This window comes from Lingula anatina, chromosome 4 (assembly GCF_051362555.1).
Source record: "Lingula anatina isolate TDL-2025a chromosome 4, LinAna3.0, whole genome shotgun sequence".
NCBI classification, from domain to species: Eukaryota; Metazoa; Brachiopoda; class Lingulata; order Lingulida; family Lingulidae; genus Lingula; species Lingula anatina.
In genome coordinates, this window is record NC_141770.1 from 8,271,602 (window position 1) to 8,293,556 (window position 21,955).

Consider the following 21,955-nt stretch of genomic DNA (forward strand, 5'->3'; position numbering starts at 1 on the left):
AAAAGCGAAATTAATGAAACTCCACCTAAAACGCGAAGGATTGTTAACTACTGTATATGTCATAGGATTCAGCAATTATTTTCCTTTACATTTCCTTTTTTAATTTTGGACGAGATCAATTTTGTTACCCATAGAATACAAATGGTATTACATGACATTAATTAATTTTTAGGCGCAGGCAACAGGTCAATAAATGATGCATCAAATTACCAGTTGAATAAAATAATCCATAATACAATGGGTTACTATAGGAACGTGTTGTAAACAAATATGAACTGGAGAGTGATATTAGATCTAATTAGTGGAGATAATTACAGCTAGATTTTATTAGCTTAGCTTTTGTTAATCTCATTGTTCGGATGGACGTAGGTAAAAATGTATATCCGATTCTAGTTGCCTATAATAAGTGACGTCCTCTGCTAGGTGGACGCTGACGCAAGGACCTCAATGTGTCGGTTTCTCTGACTTTTTGGATTTGTGCTTAACTTCTCGCTGGACTAGATTAGTTATATTAAAGCACAAAATGGCCCGAGAAATATATGTGAATATCTAGAACAAAAAATAAATCTGTAGTTTAGGTTGATAATGACATTCCCTGCCTTACAATCCAAGATCTGCCTTTATATCGAAGCAGCCGACACGACGATTTTCTCCATACATGATTAAGACACGGATATTTTGAATATTTTCAAACTGTCTGCTTTTTTTTTTTTCCTGTTTCAATTACTTGTAACGTGACAAACCCACGGCCTGCTATTATAACACTTCCTGGGACTACAAAACTGGATGTGGTGTCATAGGCTGTATTCCCAGAGCTTTTAGATCGATCTATCCCCGCGGGGAGTCTCACTAGATTACTGTCAGATAATCCGGCTTAAATGTCCGTCCCGCCTACTACAAGCTGTAAGGGGGTAATTAACTTTCGTGTCCGCTCGGCTGACAGCTATTTAGCGTTAACCCCCAGGGAGTTAGGTCGATCTAAAGTAGATCGATCTAATCTCTGGAAATGGGGTCATAGATGCTTTTTCAAAAACACCCAAACCATTATATATGCCATGTGACTTTCCATAACATACTTAGAAATAAGGATGGTCTACACGAATAGTTGTCTTTCCTTTATATCCCATTAGACTTTTCGCCACGTTTTCTTCAATCTTACTTACATCACCTAATACTGAGGAAGCGTGATGGTCCATAAAGATAATTGTCTTTCCTGTCACTTATCTCCCAATCATACTATATTTTTTCCTTTTTGCGTTCTACGGCAAGTAAATGGGCGCATTCAGAAAAGCGGACTAACAGATCCGCGGATCAAATATGGCCGACCACTTGAATGCTTGTTGCATAATCCCCGCGGGGAATCTTTTCAGTGTCTAATCAATCGGGAATTAAGCGGCAAGCCTTTTAGTGGGTCGCCATATTTGATCCGTGGATCTGTTAGTCCGCGGTTCTGAATGCGCTTAAAGATAATTGTCTTCCCTGTCGCTTATCTCCCAATCATTCTATATATTTATCTATTTTTTCTTTTTCGTTCAAAAATCGGAAATTTAGAAACCGAAATAGAAAGTTACATTGGATGGTTAAAATTCAGTTTCACAGCGCCGCAAAATTCTTCAGTTCCTGGTCCACATTTGGGGGTGGTTTCCGTTGCTGAATGTTCCTAGTACTGGGCTAAAAAGAAACGAAATAAACTTGAGAGCAGCGTTCACAGAAAACATTAAATACGTTTGAAGTTTTCGAACATACCGATCGCTTAAGATAATGCAAAAGCCCTTTTTATGTAATTTTAATGTAAAAATCATTGGCTTATATAGTTCTCATATAAATAATTATATATTAACGTATATTTTCATAATTTTTCAATTGCGTTCCCACATTTTTGTGCCACTAACCCACAATGAAAATGCCAATATCAGTACATGTACGAAAGAAATCCTACAAATGTAATACGCTGTATACAGGGAGCCCCGGGTATGATTACATTATCATGCTTAAAGTATACATTGCCTAGGATAAGAGGATTAAATGCACACCTTGGCTTTGTCGTCCTTCTTCTGTGTCGTAGACGAGGAGCTCGACTTAGGTATTTCTCGAACCTCTTTCCAGGCTTGGTCAACCTCTTCGGTCTTGGATTTCGTTAGGTGTTTTAGCTGAAAAACGCAATCCTGGGATTTAACTCTAACCACAACTAACGCAACGATTCCAGTCCCAATATCCGCTCACAACGCACAAATTTTATACAAAGCATTCGTAAACTAACAAGACATAAAATTTAGAAGCATAGTAAGTTAATCCCGATAGTTAAATAATTGCAAACATTTTCAATCATCATACCAACTTCACAACAGTAAAAGAAAACCCTGATTGTAGCTTAAAGTGATATCATTCAACTCCACTAAAATCACTAATACGTACCTTTTTAAGGTTTATGTTGACTGGTTTCGTTTTCTTGTTTTTGGTTATTTTAGTTCCAACAGTTTTGAACAGGACACTGTCTTTGCCTTTCTGCTGCGATTTCCCTTTATTTTTCCCCATTTTTTGCTTCTATCTCAGCGATGCTTCATTGCTCTACAAAGTAAAAAAGTATAAGATGAGTATTACTCTCTCTCTCCCTCTCTCTCCCTCTCTCTCTGTGTGTGTGTGTGTGTGTGTGTGTGTGTGTGTGTGAAAGTGTAATTTTCCATCAGTTTAAAGATACCTTACGTAGAATTCTGGAGTTAAGTGTCAAAGATCGAATTTTCCTGGCGTCATGAACAATTTTCCAGCGATCATCGGCAATCGACGAGTGTCGCCCTCAAAAATGTTTGTGTGTGAGAGATTGGGGGGGGGGGGGGGGGGGCGGGGGGAGAGATGAAATATTTTGCGTATTCCTTGCATTTGCACAAAGTGCAAACTTGAACAGGTGTGACATATTCATTTATGATTTTAAAGAAAATGCGTCTTTGAGAGTTCACGAAAGATAAAATATGGAATACTTAGGGAAACATCAATCGCACACGAAGTCCATCTAATATATTTTCAAACGCGAGACCGCATTCCGTTCCATCTTTAATCTATCACTGCACGTCTTCTTCCTTTCTATGTCATAGTATGATGTATTTCCGATCGTTTCATTTGAACTCGGGTTCAATTTAATTCACATTACTCGCCGGATTTATTGAATGGTGGTTGCCGTATTACGCCATAACCAAGCAGCTGATGATAGTTATTTTAGCACTAATCCCTGCGATAACGAATCCTCCGCTTCATCTCTCAATACATCAATTTATATCTATATATACGGTATTTATTCGATCTTTTTAATGGGAGAAAATTGTGAATTTTACAGATACTGGTAAGTCCTAATTTCTGAAATTTAAAACGTACTTTTCAAGCGGCTGCAACAAAATTAAAAAGCAGATTTCTCTATAGTTCTATTATATGCAGTAAAATAACTACAAATACAAAGCATAAATACAATTTTTGTGAATATAACATCATGTATCTGAAAATCTGATCATTTTCGCCCATTGAAAAGATCTAGTAATTACCATAGACTGAATACACCCTGTATTTGTGCAATGTTACGTTCTAGTGCCAATTGAGAAAGCGCTATCAGGCTATAAATAAAATAGCTCTCTCCCACCAACAGTCCGTGAACATAGCTTTACATAGAAGAATCCTCCACGTGTAATTTGCATTGTTATAGTTATTTCGGCTGCAATAATAAGTCTTACGACAAATTTTTATCTTCCTGACAATCGTTGTGTAAATGTGCAATAATAACCTTCGCTGTATTTTGAAAGCACGCACTACATGTACATAAAAGTGCCCCAAACTCCATTGCTCCATTAAGCCATCTTCATATATTGAACATATGTTATCATATTTGTATAAGGTTATGTTTATGGCAAGCCTATCTTTCATTCTCCATCTATTTTTCCATCATAATTTCTCCGGCGATATAGTCTCATTCACGAACAGAGGGTGTATAAATATCACGAACACAAAGGTTGCAATAACACAATAAAGTATCGGATATGGCTGTATAAACAAGGTAGTGACCCGTCTAATAGAGAGACAATATAACGTTGATTTTCATACATGTAATTACGACCTACAAAAGGTCGAGACCCCGGGCCATCGGAGATTCGTGTCCTGCATTATCGCCACAAACAAGGTAAAGTCACCGTGTTTCGCTATCCTGTAAAAAAATACACGAACACTGCAGCTATTAAGTTTAACATTTAGAACGTCGCGATTTTTGGGAACCCAAATTATTATTGCATTTCCTCGAGTAAGCAGACATTACGTTTATTTCACCAGCCTTACGGTAAATGTGTTTATTTGTTAACTCCATTTCTTCTCGCTACAATGCTGCAATATCTTCGAGAGTTTACGGCTGTCACGTGACCTGCCTCCATCTCCGTCGACCTACCACTGAATATTATGAACCGTAACATCACTGTGTACTGACTGCGTCTTCAAAAGTGCATGCAAAAAAGTTTCAACAGGGAGGCTATGTGAAACACAAACACGAAGAATCCAACTTGACTCAAAGTAAGGCAGGGAATATTGGGATTATACACAGTCCACAGAATGGGGAAGCTGCTTTTGTTTTTGTCGCTCGCAGGTGAGTGAAGTTATCTCAATGTCGCAGGGATCTTGGTCGACACAAGGTGGCGTTCGCACCAAACGCTACGACCGTCCCTTGTCAAAGCCTCTTCATTTAAATCCAGGTGCTAAGTGTCCCCTCTCGAATCACCTTTGTGACAATTCAGTCCAACAAAAGGTATCAAAAAGACTTAATGAGAAAACGGCTACTTCTGACGCGTCGAAGGACATACGAGAAACTAAGGCTTCGTTCACATGCAATGTCTATTTTCTAAATTCTATTTTCTATTTTCGGTATGTCTTATGATCACGGTCTGTGCACTGAATATCCCGCGGCGTAATTACTGGCAGCGCGAGCCAGTTACTATAAGTTACTATAAGTAACTGGCTCGCGCTGCCAGTAATTACGCCGCGGGACATTAAGGGCACAGAGCGTGATCATAAGACATACCGCGAATAGAAAATAGAATTTAGAAAATAGACATTGCATGTGAACGAAGCCTTAAAGCACTTGAGATCCACAAGATGTGGGAGACGTATTTATTTTACAGATGAAGGACGTACTTCTGAATATTTGCCCTGCACTGTAGAATAATGTTATAAAGTGTCAAAGATACTCCACTCAGGGTGGAAGGGGAAATGGTAGGCTACACCTTTTGTCCTATGGCAAATTTGCAAGTAGACTATTTCCCACTGAAAATCGCACCTCCAAAACCCGCGTTTCGCGTCCTAAATTAAACTAACTCAATCTAACACTGTTAAGCATAACAATACTGGTAACATGGGGACCCACGTTATCATTACTAGTCTTAGCCAAGTTTGTAAAATTTCTTTGACAATTCTTATCAAAGCTGATATCTCACCTGGAGAAAACACCACGCACTGACGTGTAAGTAAGAACCTGCCAATGACTCAAGACCACGACTGGTATTATTCATAATTGCCCCTCAGCCCGGGGGGCTGGGGGGGGGGGGGGAGAAAGAACACGACTCGGTGTAAATGACAACATTAGCGTGACGCTTCTCATCCTCACATTCTCCAAGTTGAGCGACTCCCTCTAAAAAAACCATCACATAAATCATAGTGACAGACACAGTCGGGCACGGTATGACAGTCACAGTAAATGTAACAAGGCACATTAGGCTTTTATATATGAAGCACACAAACACACATATAATATAATAAATATATGCATGTGTGTTACCACATTCAGTTAATTATCCGGGAATACTACCCCTATAGCGCTTTACTTATTTCAAGTCTGGCTGATGGCACTTAAACTGCAGTTGGGATTCTATGATAATGAGTTTGGGATATTAAAAAATTTAGTTTCAAAATCACCCCGAGTAGAAAGGTACGAACTGTGACCCTCATATACAGGACCACAGTACATACACGCTTGTGAAACTTGATGTCACATTGGCATCATAGCACAGTTTTCATAAACCTTGGATTCTCAGGGTGGTCAGATTGGGCTGGGGTAAACACTGTAACTGACTAACTAAAAGTCCTTTGCCGCTGCAAGACGATGGAATCATAAGTATAAAATCTACTTAAATTCGAGACACTTCGCAAGGTGCGACTTCTCGTGTACATTCCATGGTGTTGCCATGTCAGCGAGGCGTGTTAATCCATCCTTAAAGAACATTTAAAGACACATCAAACCGCTGTGTAGACTTAAAATCGCCACCACGGTTGTTATTCTTAACCTGGTGTAGAGTGGCATTAAACCTGAGCTGGAATTATACGTATATTACTGTTGCCCGTATAATCATCACCCACGTAACTCCTCAGTAGCAGGTGGGACACACTCTGTATATTGGAGTTAATTATAATCCTCTTAATCCCCTTCATGAACGGCACTTAACGCAAACCTTAACCCCGTAACAGTGGTTTTGCATTGGTTACCTGTAAATACACACGCGTCAAATAGTTGAGATATTCGTTGAACCTGTTTTTCCAACTGAGTAGCGATTAACTTGGGACTCTGTACTTGTTACAGTGGCATTACGGTACCTATGCTACAATCAGAGTAACTTGTTTAATGACCCCGTTCAAGTTTTTGTAACTTAAAGCTAAATAATATCAAACAATGAGATTTGGTATTTAAAACCTTTCTTTTTTTAACAACGAACACAGAACCTTAAGACCCTCTCTACACTACAGCCGATCAAGGATCACTTGAACCTCTTGTTTATTAAGACTGTAATAACCTTCATTTCTACCTTTAATAAACCTTGATTGATTTAACATTTTAATCATATTAGAGTTGCCAGTTATACATGAACAACGCCATTATAGGGAAAAAGTCAAATCCTTGCTGACTGACGCGAGATCTGCATATATGCATACATATCTCGGGCTTGTTAATTCGATAAGTTTAAGCCTGGACAAACTCGTTCGTATGTGACAACCTATGAATAATTGCGGTTTCAAGGTATAGCTTTCAAGTTTGCACATACAACAATTATGTAGATGACTTCCCATGGCGATTTTAAACGGTCTTCTTCGCGAGTGCACTTCGAGCGTTCATATTTAACACGATAAGCATGATACGGCCATTTACTGTTGTTACGCTTTACATGTTTCCACCTTTCATCCGTCGGCATATCGCCCAAATAGCCATTATCAAAGTGCATTTAAACCTTGAAGATGTTGCGATGAAGGAGTTGCTGACAATAAGGCACCAAATTTGAGGACATTTTCTTCAAAACAAGTTCGCCGGGTCAACAATTATGGTATCGAAAACCTAACAATTGTTCATTTTATTTCTCACTGCTGGAGTCAAAGAAAACATGTTTACTCTTTCATTTTGTTTCTCACCTGGTTTTCCGACTTATAATAAGTGCCTAGATTTCACTGAGATTTTAATCGGCCTTGGTTATACATGCAACAACAGCAAGCAAATTGTGTTGTGTTCACAACATGCTCAGACGAACCGAATCGGAATCGGTCTTAATGCCGCAGGCAGTACTGACGCACCCTAAGCCAGCAAACTACGATTGTTGTCTCGGGAGATTAACATTTATTGTACATAGTATATTTCACACCAGTTTTAACAATTTCCAGCAGCTTTAAGAACAAATATTGAGACTGAAATTTTTGTTTCCGTCAAACTGTTGCGTTTTGCTCCCGGAAAACGGAATAATTTGGTTTAGCTCGGACACTGGATATGAAGAACAAAATCTTCAAGATTCAAAGTTGTCGTTTTGAGGGACTGAATTCGCCCCTGGATGCGACTCACGTTATATAAATGTCACTTCTGACGCTCAAATTGCCCGTGTCTTGCTCCCCGCTTTTCAACTTTTACATGCTCAATGAAACGACAGAGGTTCAAGTTCGTCTTTGTTATGTGAAAAAAGATACAGAAATAACCGTGAGTTTGTTTGTGCATCAAGTCTTATAGGCCAACCAGAAGGGCATAGAAACCGAATAAGCAAATGTATTTTCATATAAGTTACAGCGTCATGTATCAATACTTGAATTTCGCCTAGTTTTCAGTCCGTCTTTTCCAGTCGAACAGATTTGATTGTTCATCTCTTAATCCAATCAAAACAAGCACAGGTATAGAAAATGCTTCAAAGCAGAGTAAATCACTCCCGGTTTTCACCGCTAAGAATTTTCGCCTGTTTGAAAAACATAAACACATAATTGAGCACTTCTCTTAGCTAGATTTTCTTCCCTGAGAGCAAAAATCAAATTAAATCAAAACTTTCCCAGTTTTCAAATCTCCTTCACTTGCTGTATTTTGTCTGCCGAATCGAAAAAAATACTTTCGTTTATTTATCTACTACTACAAGGAAAAACTAACCGGCAAATGCATCTGTTGCGATATTGCCATAAGACATACCGGTTTTGGTTTTCATAACAACACTTAAGCTTCTTATCTAACATTAACAGTAAAAACAACTTTGACACCCCTTGAAAAAAACATAAATGTCAGTATTTCCCTGATCAGCAGCCATAGTATATCTCTCTAAAGTCAGACAAAGATAGGCATGGCATGGTGCGGCGCCGGTGATGTAAATAGTCGTAACGCTCATTGGCTGAGCGTCGACATTTTCATTTTGATTTTACGCGAGGACCAGCTGCAGACCACTCGACTTCTAATCGAGAGTCCAATGACAGTGACACATCATTCGAATGCCACCCTATGTGACACGGATCGCCCAAGGGTCCACTTACTCGAAGCGTCCTTTTTGTGGCCAGTTTTTAGCAATGGCAAAAGCGACTGCGCACAGCACATAAAAGTTTGCCCGACTAGACGTCAGACTTTCCATGTGTACGGCAATATCATTGAAAATACTTCGATCAAAAAATCTTTGATTAGAAAATCCGTCGTAGTAACTTTAATTTTTTCTCAGCTATTGTTAAATTAATCACCTTCGCATGTCCCTTTTTACTTAATGACAGTGATTCTTTGCTTATTTCAGTTGCTAAACATGCTCAACACTAATAAAGTTTTTACCAAAGGATGAGGAATTTTTCAGCCACTAGGCGAGGACCGAGTTGGGGGGGGGGGGGGGGGCATAGCGTACCATGAACATGTAGATAACGTTAATATTGAAGAGAGAGTTACAAAACGCTTCGGCGTCACTGGGCATGATGCCATTCCGCAGTTGCGAGGGAATGTTTCAAAAACTGTTCTCAAGTAACGCTGCTTACTGATAACATTAAGAACCAAAGATAAACTCACCACTCTAACATCGTTATTTCTGTGCGCTTCCCAAAATCTAATGCAATATTTTTATTATCAGAATGAGATGAATGGATTTGCACGGCGTTTTGTATCCCACTGATGACCACAGGAAACTGCTCCTTTTCAAAATTTTCAAAGCTGTATTTTGGTCATAAAATTAACACACAGAACATACATGGAGTACACGAACACTAAGTTATGTATACTATTTTTAGAAAGTGAAGTAGGTGATTTTGACACATGAACAAATAATATACATGAGCCCTCCTCCCCCCACCTTCCGAAATTTGGATTAAATAATGACTAATTTATCCGCTTCCAGTCTTCCTGCCTCTTAGTTACCTACAGCATGCGTTCTGACAATTCCCTGACATTCTCTCCGTCGATGGAGAATAAAAGAAAACGGCATATACAAATATTTCATAAAATCTCATTGACGTTCCTCGGTGCTGAGGGTGCGCACGAACTACTTCCCCAACTTGGCGCGCGTTCTACATATCTCCTCTTCACATTCGTGAAAATATAGCCTTGAAACCTGCCTCGCATATCGCCCCGACCTAAACAATGATAACGTAGGGTAAACTTATCTAACTTTCCGTTTGGTCTAGAGATAAGAGTGTGAAACTGATACAGCAGAAGTCACTGTATAAACACGCGAACAGATCGGTGTTAAAGAATATCTGAGCTTTGATGACGCATTGTATAGTGTAGGCGGACTGGAGCAAAGTCTCTCTCTCTCTCTCTCTTACACAAACATTCCCACTCTCTTTCGCGCTCGCGCGAGCGCGCACACACACACACACACACACACACCATCTTGTAAGTGCATTTTCTTTTTCACTTCCCAAAGAGACGGAGAAATTCTGCTCATCCTTAGCCAAAATAATAAGATGAGATGCCAATTTCGAACACAATGCTTATTCGGGAATTCTGTAAAAGAAGTCCTAATATGATCAGGGATGTTTATTGAACTGCCAAATTAGATCGGAGACTAGAACGTCAGTCTTCATATTCCAGAGGATCTATTACACTGTAGTAAAACCCGAAATATTGGAACTGAATTATTATTCAATATTAGATGGATATAGCCACAAGTTAGAAGGCGTCGACATCCGAGACGGGTCAGATTTTCATCATAAAATCTATAAATGTAATACACTCTGCAGACCCAATAACTTGACTCTTGATGAATTTTTGATCCCTTCCTGTATCCTACGCTGTGTTCGTGAAGCTCATCAAGAGAAACTCATCAGAATTCAATTACTCTTTCTATAGACAGCCATCTCTTAATTTTTCCGTTGTTCGTCTGCTTATACACTGTTTTTCATCATTACGTTTCATTTTTTCTTTGCTAATATTTCAAACGTATTAAACACTGTTAGGCTATGAAAACTCGGACCAATCAAAAGTATTAATTAAACAAGATAGTTTGAGTGCTAGCGTTCATACAACGCTAGTATATTACCCTAGTCATTCCATTTACGACCAAATCTCTCAGAATTCTGATGGGCAAAAACATCCATTCGTCATATCACCCACAAATTGCTTAGAGCTCCGCGATCAGAGAGTACGTCGTGGTTCATTTTACCAAGCGCGTAAATACTCAGTTGTTATCTTCCATTGCAAATATTACAACCTACGCAAAGATAGAAAGAGGGGAGATATGAGCGTTCAATTTTCATTCACAACGAAAACAAAGCACTTGTTATGAGACTACCCTCTACTAGGACCACAGTTATTATTATGTGGACGTTTTCGCTGAGGCCACCCTGAGCTTCAGAGCTAACTTGACACTAACCTTTTCACTGTAGCCTATCTCCATCGTGTCAAGTAACCTCTGACGAAAATAGTTTGACCTAGTTTATATAAGCCAATCAAATCCATGTTTCAAAATTTTTCACCAAAGTTTGGTGAAAACGCTGATTGGTTGACCGTCAATCGGCAACCCTCGGCTGATTCCGCAAGCTCCATACTAACAACATAGTTATTGTCGAGTGCGGAGACATCCGAGTAGTTCCGAGTGTATTACCGTACACAAAGAAAGCAAGGCGAGTGACTACGAAAAAGAATGTGTTAAGTTATCTCTTGATTCTTTGCAAAATATGAGTAAATCGGAATTGAAACCATAGGGTCTAGCAGTTTGAGGCCCTGCATCATTATCTACTGAGAGACGATGTTATTTGCGTGCTGCCCACAGGTTACGGCAAGTCCCTGATATTCAGCCTTATCTTTGATTGGTCCGGATTTGAACAAAGCGCGCTTTGACTCGTTCGCGTTCATTGGCTAGATCGTTTAATGAGTCATTGAGTGCGGGCTTTTAAATTTGATTGGCGGGCGGCGGAGGCAATCGAATCTGGTCAGAGGTTACTTGACACGATGGAGATAGGCTACAGTGAAAAGGTTAGTGTCAAGTTAGCTCTGAAGCTCAGGGTGGCTGAGGCGCACAGTACAGAGAATAACCGTGAATTTAACGAGAGACACGTCAGTGAATATCTTGTGAAAAATCAATCTGTGGCCCTGATACAGAGTATTATGCGACCAACTTCGTGGCGCAATTTATACAAAGATGTGTAAAAAAGAAAGGGCCCCGAGCAATGCTGTCTTGCTTTCAATATTCATTCGTAAAGCGGAAAGCGCTCCGGCTATTAAAAAAACATGGTAAACATCACGTTTTTGACCAGTCCTACATCTGCGCTCTTTAATTACGTATCGAGTAAAGTATTACTCGTTTGTGGTGTGAATTACAATATAATTGACTCTTCAAAGGCATGCAAAAACTTAAACATCACGCATTGCTGTCGAAAAATTGTTTGTCAAAGCATATATAAATTTGCAATGGTTACTTTGTAAAAAAAGAAAGGATAGGTGCTTTGTTTTTCAACAGGGAATGGCTATGCTAGGCATGTTAAACAATTTTTGGGTTTAAGTTAGAGAAAATAAACCAAAGATGCATCTCGTTCCACGAAATCCAATAAAAATCAGTCGGGTTAAATGGATCATAAAGAGTCATTGGGATCTCTATAAACATTATTAACCGCACTCAGCCGAGTTTTAAAGGGATAATAACTCTTCGTATGATATCTATATTTCACAATAAAAACCTTGTGAATAACTCATAGAAATATAATATATTCTGTTTTACCACAAAAACAGCAGTTATAGCTTTTATTCTGATATCTGAACTTGTCTTTAGCCCACGTGACCTCCACTGATGTCTATACTCTGTTAAAATCTCTTAAGAGATTTTAACAAAAAACCAAACTTTTTAGAAAAAAACCAGGGACTAACTTTGAATGTAAAAATGGATTCATTAACCATTGGTAAGTATGGGAAAATTGTTGTTAACTCCAGGAAAATTCATTTTTTGGCCGATACGAAGAGTTATTATTGCTTTAAGTAGATTTACTTCACGTCTTCAATGTTTGACCCAGGCGACCACTAGTTATGCGCATTCCCATAGATTTTAGATCGATCTATCCCCTTGGGGAGTCTCACTAGATTACTGTCAGATAATCCGGCTAAAATTTAGCGTGAACCCCCAGGGAGTTAGGTCGATCTAGTAAGATCGATCTAAATCTCTGGAAATGGTCTCTAATAGTCTGAATCAGAATGGGGTTTCGCTACATACGCATGGCCACAGGAAGGCAGGATCAAGGAAAAAACCCACGAGGCCTCAGATTCTATTTTCCCGAAGATTCCAACTGTCGGATCCATAGTGGCTAATGATGTTTATAGAGGTATATTTTCTCTAACTTCACCCAAAAATTGTTTGACCGTAACTGGTCTTGTGTGGACGCAGCCATGATGCCACGGTTCGTGGTTTTATTTTCGACTCTAAAAGACTATGATGGGCCCGGTGACAAGCGTGTCGTAGGTCTCGTAGGGTCAAAGGCTGACAAATAACTCACCAAGTGCTGTCTCGTCATCTCATCGGGTGCGACAAAATAAATAAAAGAATGAAAAAAAAAAAAAAACATTGACAAAAGTAGATCGAAGCTACCAAATAAAAATCATATCAATTAATTAATGTAATTATTTATTTTTATCTCCCCCCTCTCCGAATGCTCAAGCCTGTGGTGTTGTCAGAGGCGAATGCAAAGATAGCGACCTGGATAGATATATAGCTGTACCAGTCCAAATTCAACTGACGACAGTCCTTAAGTCACCATGAAGTGAGACCTTTATACCTTGTAATATAAAAGACAACCAAAGGCAAGGGCAGGGCAGGGCAATAATCTTCATAATCACGCATCTCTCTCTTTAATCTATGGCAAATGAAACTGTATTGATTTAAAATTCCTGCCAAGCACCAGAACACGAGCGGGAAAGAGCAATGCAAATTTGTTCAGCAGCCGGGCGCAAGACAAGGTGAGAAATGTCACCAAGATAAGGAAACCTTGAATTCTCCTCGCTCCCAGGTGGAAAGTAGGCAAAAACACCACGGCGTCTTCACGTGAAGGTTGACGGGGTTATTGTGAGGCAGAGGTATTTGTCCTAGGCAGCCTGCTATCAACGCGCATTTACACCCTAGTTTGCTTTCTCACTACATCAGTGCCACATATCTAAAATGATAAAGTTTTAAGGGGTCACAGGCCCGTAGCCAGGGGGGTCAGGAGGTTCGAAAGAACCTCCTTTTTCCGGGAAAAGGTCCCCTGTGGATAAAATTTTATATAGGTACACGAAGGTTTCATGGTAAAAGGCCCACTTTAGAAAAAGACCTCCCCCCCTTTTGAAATTGTTGGCTACAGGCCTGGGTCAGAAAGGCCACTCTAGGCTGAGAAATCATTAAACAACTTGGGGGGTCCGCAAACCTTTATTTCATGCCACGGAACTCAGAAAATGAATATTCCAAGTTCCACTGGCTTATATTCTGGTGATGTACTCACAGCTCGAGCCTTGCTCAGAGTGATTTTTAACGTGCACAAACAGCAAAGCGTTTTCTTTACCGGCAGGGGTAAATAAACACAATTCTAAATACATCTATCAATTTTTCGTTAATGAAAATTCCATGAATCATGTTTACAATTACGTACATTGAAAAACATGGAGTGCACGTATGTCTTCTAACGGTCACCCTCTCGTACTACTCTCTGACCAGTAGTCTGTTACAAAATTATTGTATTATTATATGTATACTTTGATTTTGAATACTGTTTTACTGGCTCCGATATCAGATTGCACTATTGTACCATGTATTCACTCTCCGTTAAAGGTTAGCAGCAACGGCTAGTGTTTTCTTTGGAAATTGTAATATTGGACAGTTACCTTACTATGAATATTAATGGGGCTGACCTACTCTGTATCAGGGGCGCAGATTTTACTATATGTATATGCACTATTCTCTGACGACTCACTGCGCAGAGAAGTCCTATCATTCAACTGGTGACATATCTGTTGATATCTAATGAAAAATCAGTGTGTGGCCCTGGTAAAGGACAGTGCTGGGCAGAGGCCGGAGGCGAGAAAACACCGGACCAATCGCCCAAGCAGCGGGATGACCAAAACGCCCAGCATGTCATAATGTGCATACTGGTCAGACGACAATCTCTGTACAACACAGACAACTAAAGACGCAAAAAATGGAGCGGCAATGGCGCGAATTTAGTTATTAGCCATTTTGTTCAAAATAAGCTTTGTCTGAGCATTCAGCTCGTTGTCTTCGACTAAACAAATATGATGACTATCGTGTATCATCGCAAAATGGTCCCTCTGCTTCCATGTAAACTTGCCCGCTCCTAGTTCGTTTCAGGCTCGCACCAGTTTAACCAATATAAACGTGCCTTTTTCTTAATGAAATTAAACAGGTATTCTAGCAATGAATAACACCACAAGCGGTCAGTCGGTCCAGTGGGTATGATGACCGGGCCTCTGGGTTGACCAGTACACAAATGAAGTTGACTTAAGTTAACACGAGACTGGATTAATGGCTCGTTTTTCTGCACCCCTCTTTTTTCCTTGTCCAAAAACAAGTTGACGAAGTATAAGACTGTTATTGTTGGTTTTCCTAAGTCACATCTGGTTATTTAAACAATGAAATAACAAAGTTTTCGTGCCCGCGCGAATCGACCCTAATCGTGCAGAATGCTATTTCGCCTGACTCCTGAAGCTATTACTCAATTTCTACTTAGTATATATTACTTAAGTAGTTTTTCTTTGCAGTCTTTAATGTTTTTTTTTTTTTTGAAAAAACTAGTCCGAGTCTATCTGAGAGTTCATTTGCTTTCATCTTACTTCCTCCAATCCATCCTCTTTGACATGACAGAAAAGTTAACCTCCTACACAAAGCTCAGTTTTTAAACTGAGTTTTTTTTTTTTTCTTAAAAGAAAAGGATGGGTTTCCTGAAGGGGTAGAACGCTCCTATCTTTTACGAAAATAAGAATGTCAATAATCCACGCCATTAAATAAAATATCACTCCATATACTTCAATTTGCCATTATTATCAGTATAATCAAAATCATATGTTACTCAGAAATTCTCGTTTCACACCGTTTTATTTTCTCTGTAGAGTTATCAAAGATGGAGACCATCTCCTGGGAGGTCAGTTTAACAGTGTGTAAAACGGTGTCGTGATAGGCGGCTTGACGGAAATATTTGTCGTATTAAAAGCTTTCGTGACATCTAAACCGCTGGCGAATTGCCCAAAAGAAAATTGATGTTGTCCACTGAAATGACACGGCTATTCGTCTTCCGCCATGGTCTGGCCACTGGGGACGTGTTTTTGTGATTGCGACAGCGGTGCCCGTTGCACGTGTGCGCATTGCGTCTCGGACATCAAGCAGCATACACAACAAATACAGCGTGATATCTCTGTCGATTATTCTTAACAATGATCAGATGAGATACGCCCAGCAGTGCAGTTTTTCCAAATGCAATTTCATATTTATCATTTTGTTTTTCAATTTTGAAACTTCAGTATTGGTGTAGCATATAGAGTAATTCTGGTAATAGTTTAAATCAAAACAAATGATTGGATTTTATAGTGTTTTATATTGTACTTCTAAAAGCATTTTAACTTGGATGTTTTTACATATTTTTTCAGCTCTGTGCCAAGCAGACCGCGCACATGTAGAGAAGAAGGAATCGGGGCATAAAACAAAACAGACGACAGTCGACGATCGGGTCGAAGAATTTCTCCGCCTTAACCATTACCCCGGCGGCGCCATTGCTGTCATGAAGCACGGCAAGCTCGTGCACGCTAAAGGCTACGGGACATTTGAAAATGGACACAAAATCCACGCGAGGAGTTTATTCCCGGTGTCCAGCGTTTCAAAATCCATCACCGCCGTCGCCATCTTAAAACTGGTTGAAGACGGAAAACTTGATCTTGAGAGGACCGTTTTTGGTTCCTCCGGCGTTTTGCACTCCATGACCCCTTATTTGGGGAAATTCATAGACCCTCGCCTGACGGATATTACCGTGGAGCACCTCCTTCACCATACGGCGGGCTGGGACGAGACAAAAGCTCCATTCTACGATCCCACGATGAACTCCCTTTACATATCACTTAAACACAACGTGACTAATATTGCCAAGGTCGTTGGGGCCGTGGGGGACCTTGTGCCCTATCACATATTGAAATTTATGATGAATCAATCCTTACACTTCACACCAGGTACAAAATATCAGTATTCTAACTTCGGTTACATGGTCCTCGGGCGAGTCATCGAAGAGGTCACAGATATGGACTATGACGAGTATGTGCAGGAGAATATCTTCACTCCTTGTGGGATGTGGAAAACCAGGCTTGGCGCCCCAAAATCACGCAGTCGAGGTGGTAAATCTCGCAAATCAAGGCTCCACAAGTTCCACTTCGACGAAAAGAAAACCATGGTTCAAACCAAAGACGGTACCAAGAAGGATGTTCACGATCTCATATCTCCATACACGTTGGATTCTACGCTCGGTTGGCACTCCAATGTATACGATATGATGCGGTTCCTGATTTGCGTTGACGGAACTGGTCACACACAGGTTCTGAAGCGAGAATCCATCAGGCGGATGCTTCGGCGACCAGGACTCCCAATGCCCCAGCACGTGGACACATGGCACGCGGCCGGTTTCACAGCCAAGTTAAGTGGTCAGTTCTGGCAGGAGTCCGATGACCACTTTAACGACATGATTCTCTTCCACGGTGGCATCCTACAACATAAAACTGAGCATTCGAAGGGTGGGCTTGACGACGCCATCGTGCCGCCGGCGATGTCATTCGTGCTCCTCCTTCCAGACAACCACCACACTCGCCTCAAACTTCTCGTACGTAATCTTCTTGGTGACATCCGACCATCAGAGTGGCCTAGCCACGACCTCCTTGCTGCTGACCTCGCCGACTCCCATATCAAAAACGACAACGTGGACATGTTAGTGAAATACAAAATGTCTGAGCATCGTCTAAAACCGTGGGCCAATGCAATGAAAGTGGCTGGGTACTATCCGCACTGGATGCATGCGTACATCTTCAGAGAGAACACAAATTTTCTGGGTATTTTCAAGAAGGCCGTCAATAAGACTGAACTGGATTATCTGGTAGACCATGGCCTGACAAAGCAACGACTTCGAAACCACCTCGACATATACCGGGAGGGCGGATACCACTACAAGCTGGTACAGAATTATCTCAGCACAGGCCACGACAACAGACTCTGCCACCTGGTGGTGGTCAGCAAAAAAACTGACGACGCGCCCCATTCGAGAATCAGCGTGGACGAGAGTGTGACGTCATACAGAGGAAACATTCAAAGACACGTGCGGGACTCTTACTATCCTATCGCACAGTCCATTGAAACTCGCAGCGATAAAGAAATCATAACGGCTCTCTATAGCAAAAAGCAAAACCCAGCTACAAAACTTTATCACGATCTCAACTCTAAACAGTTAGAGAGACTCTCCGAGGCCATGGGTAAAAAAGAATATACCCTTGGCTACCTAGACACCTACCTTCACAATGGCGAACCTAAATTTTCCGCCATTTTTAGTAAACTTAAAGTGAAGAAATGGTTCCTGGAGAACGAGCTCACCATTGCGTGGATTCGGACTGATGTGCGAAAACTATTCCAAATGAGTTTTGTACCAGATATGATTGTGGGTTATGAAAAAACGGGAGAACTGCAGTTTACCGGCTACTGGGTGAAGGCATAATTGCTATTTTGTTTCGACTACCGAAATGTACAAAACCGCCGACTTGAACTCTATTTTTTGCAGAACGTTTGTCGCACAGATCTTATTGCTCGCTAACTCAACGAACAACATGCAAATGTATTCATTATGATGATTTAACTTCTCTATTTGAACTTTATCATATGTACATAATACCACTTTCGCGTTTGTTGTCGGTAAGATTACCTTAAGCAGTTTTCCTTGTTAACCTAAAATACTAATCTTCTGCAGCTAAATAACTTTCTCAATCAATAATATGTTATTTTGACTTAAATGATTACTTCTCAATCCTCAAGTTGAGAACGCTCACTCTAATATATTACAAAAGCTGATGTGTTTTTTTACCTCCAAACTGTCCAATCCTGAACTACCTGCGAGCACATGTACATATTTTTGAACAACATCATTACAGCTGTTCACTGTATCTTCACATCAGCTTTTGTAAGAGTTTGTAATTTTAGAACTTGACTAAATACTATTTTTGTGTGTGTTTATTGTTTTCAAGATTACTCTCTTTCTGCCTCATTTTAAATATATGTAGATGGACTGGTGGCAGTAGAGCTCCAGAGAAAACGTTGGTTTTGGACTCGTTATGGGAAATCACGTGTCAACTTATATGCACACAATACGTTTTGTAAGAATAAATCATGTTATATGTTATGAATAAAAAAACGTCTTTTAAGTTTGAATTGAATGCGTTTTTCCCTGGTATTCTTAATTACAAAAAGTCCAATTCCAGTAAGCCCTCTTGTGGACTACGTTTAGTAAGCATCATGCCAAATCGACATCTTTCTTGTCAATGAAGTACGAGCGACACGAAAAACAGCTATCTGAATCCAACAATCTTAGAGAGAGAGAGAGAGAAAGAGAGAGAATAACAACTGCCATTGCTAATTACTTGAAAAAAGTCTTGGCGATACTTAATAGTTGCAATGTTCCTCCGAAAGTCCTAAAGATATTTTCATAACAAATACATGCACGTATAATTTAGTCAGGAGGCGCGACCAAAATATTTTAGACCAAGATTGAAGTCTACCTTAACGAGGCCAAAATTAATCTGTAATTTAGTCCACTTAAATGAAATAGTGTCATTTTATAATTAATAATACATGGCTTATTGTTTTCAAATAATTCTTATTTTATCTTAGTGACGACTTACTTTGAAGTTTATCTTAAGTCGAAGTAAACCGATCATTTGATCTGCAACTTAAGACCAATTTCATTTTTTTTTCATGAAAAAAAAAGAGTTCCCCTAATTTGTGGTAATAGGCACAAAGAAGTTAAAGGAATAATAACTCTTCGTTTTGGCAAAAAAAAAAAAAGAATTTTCCTGGAGTAAACAACAATTTTCCCATACTTCCTAATGGTTAATGAATCCATTTTTACATTCAGAGTTAGTCCCTGTTTTTTTTTTCTAAAAAGTTTGATTTTTTGTTAAAATCTCTTAAGAGATTATAACAGAGTACAGCCATCAATGGAGGTCACGTGATCTGAAGACAAGCTCAGATATCAGAATAACAGCTATAACTGCCGTTTTTGTGGTAAAACAGAATATATTATATTTCTATGAATTGTTCACAATGTTTTTATTGTGAAATATAGATATCATACAAAGAGTTATTATCCCTTTAACTAATTTAAACTTTATTACTACCTACAACAAAAGTATACACTCAGCATTAGACCAAATTTAAGTTTTATCTTATGTATATGTCATTATTCTGGCTACCATTTCAACTATAAATTCATTTTTCTAGAATGCAAGGGGGTGCAATTTGCTGCACTTTGCTGAAATAAGTACATGAACTATACTTGTGGTGTATAGTACACTATAACTGGGTGCAATAGAGTATATTTCCTGCCTTATTGTAAAACAAGAAATTAGGTACTCTAATCCCCATTTTTCTTTTGTAACCTGTAGGGGGCCTATTCATGCCACCTTAGCGCTGGATGCCAGATCACTCGATCTGACTGACACCGCAGCTCATTTTGCATAAAAAATTGTCCCTAAACAGCTGGTTTATTTCTCTATAATTAACAGAAAATATCAATCCATAAAGCTGATTCAAAATAAAAGTACATGGGTGATGGCACCTGACCAACCTGAGATGTGAAAAGTAGGGCTACCATACCTGGGACCTACCATACAATGTACCAAGAGCATGGTAAGGGCGTGTTCACAATGGAACTATCATACTAGGTACTTCTAATGCTGCGGGGACTCTCACTTAATTCTTGATACAGCCCTAATACATGGATTAGGCATTTTCTAACTCGAGCCTCAGATTTGAAGAATTAAGGGTCTTGAAAAAGTGGTAGGCCTACGTAGGGGCCTTCGTAACTCTAGGATGGAAGTCCGGGGTCCCATATCATTAGTACGGTTGGATGGAGTATTGGGGTTAGTATATGGGACTAATTTCTCCTGTACAAAGTAATGGGGAACGGACTACGGTTCTTAGCGGACTACAATTCCTGTCACAGTGTACACAAACCCATAATAAACGTAAACATCGACTTCTGATACCATTTTCACCTTTTTCGGGGACACCAGACACCGTCTGTGATGTTTTACGCTTTTCTTGTATACTTAAAAACCTGCTTGTGGTATTCTATTAAACATCAAGAGATAATTTACTTAGTTTACAGCGTTGAACCGTTTCCCTATGACAAACTTACCTGTGACAGCACGTGTGCTTGCATATACAGTGTAGTGCTAGTTGCAGTCTGGAGACGTATTGCTACAAGATTTCGCCACGTTATTTCAGGCCAGAAGTAAGATGTCATCTCAGGCCAGAAATTTATTTTTAATAACAACTAAATGTCCCTTTCAGTGAAAGTCTTGATACAAATTTCTGGAATAACTAACTTTAACATATTTTCTTAATTGGAAAGATTTGTTTAACACACTTTCGAAAAGTTGGTGCAGTGATTACCTGCATTTTCTGTTCATTAAGAATCCACTTATATTAATTATTCAAACAGAATCTGTTTCAGATCTCTTCACTTATTCAAAATGAGGAGGAAATGTGGCAGTAGTAGGCCTAGTGGTGATGTATGTGGTATATGTGTGTGTGTATGTGTGTGTGGGACAGTGGCGGATTTAGAGGGGGGGTGGTGGTCAGGGGGTCCTGACCCCCTCCCCCCTTCGGTTTCTGAAAAATATATCACACCAAAATTCCCCTCTTGAAATTAGAATTTTGACTAGCTAAATCATAGTTTCAAACCGTATCAAAGGGCACTGTTTGCTCTTGCTTTCCTGAAAACCAAAAAAAAAAAAAAAAAATTGGGGACCCTTGAGCATGCCCCAAACCTCATACTAAGGAGGCGATGGTCGGCTTCACATCCAAGGTCTGTCGTTCCGCCCCCCCCCCCTTAAAATAATCCTGGATCTGCCCCTGTTAACAGTCTGATTGGTAAATAAGCCAGTCGACAAAAGAAATAAAGAGACCAAGCGTGTTTTTCAGTAGTCATGCTAGAACCCACCAAACTGTATTCGGTCCTTGTTACA

General features: G+C 39.7%; 2 protein-coding genes across 3 annotated transcripts; one reads left to right on the top strand and one right to left on the bottom strand.

Annotated features, from left to right (window-relative positions):
• Nucleotides 1-1,100: 1,100 nt before the first annotated feature.
• Nucleotides 1,101-21,170, bottom strand: LOC106168589 (uncharacterized). Of its 2 annotated transcripts, none has more exons than XM_087010690.1 (4): nucleotides 21,124-21,170; nucleotides 2,416-2,568; nucleotides 2,034-2,150; nucleotides 1,101-1,671 (listed from the first exon to the last, which is right to left on the bottom strand). In XM_087010690.1, exons 2-4 carry the CDS (start codon nucleotides 2,533-2,535, stop codon nucleotides 1,594-1,596), a joined length of 315 nt encoding a protein of 104 aa, XP_086866816.1. In that variant the 5' UTR covers nucleotides 2,536-2,568; nucleotides 21,124-21,170; the 3' UTR covers nucleotides 1,101-1,593. The 2 variants fall into 2 exon arrangements, with proteins under 2 accessions (XP_086866816.1, XP_086866817.1); XM_087010691.1 differs by lacking the exon at nucleotides 21,124-21,170 and adding an exon at nucleotides 5,457-5,536.
• LOC106163804 (uncharacterized) lies at nucleotides 4,371-19,136 on the top strand. Its single transcript, XM_013541487.3, has 2 exons — nucleotides 4,371-4,612; nucleotides 16,334-19,136. Exons 1-2 carry the CDS (start codon nucleotides 4,579-4,581, stop codon nucleotides 18,427-18,429), a joined length of 2,130 nt encoding a protein of 709 aa, XP_013396941.2. The 5' UTR covers nucleotides 4,371-4,578; the 3' UTR covers nucleotides 18,430-19,136.
• Nucleotides 21,171-21,955: the final 785 nt, after the last annotated feature.

Bases quoted from the DNA above. Each gene is read 5' to 3' on its own strand.
- LOC106168589 (XM_087010690.1), bottom strand. From the start codon at position 2,535: ATGGGGAAAAATAAAGGGAAATCGCAGCAGAAAGGCAAAGACAGTGTC. The intron at 2,151-2,415 runs GTACGTATTAGT...TGCGTTTTTCAG, and splicing joins TCAACATAAACCTTAAAAAG to CTAAAACACCTAACGAAATC. The intron at 1,672-2,033 runs GTGTGCATTTAA...GTTTCTTTTTAG, and splicing joins AGAAGGACGACAAAGCCAAG to CCCAGTACTAGGAACATTCA.
- LOC106163804 (XM_013541487.3), top strand. From the start codon at position 4,579: ATGGGGAAGCTGCTTTTGTTTTTGTCGCTCGCAG. The intron at 4,613-16,333 runs GTGAGTGAAGTT...ATATTTTTTCAG, and splicing joins TTTGTTTTTGTCGCTCGCAG to CTCTGTGCCAAGCAGACCGC.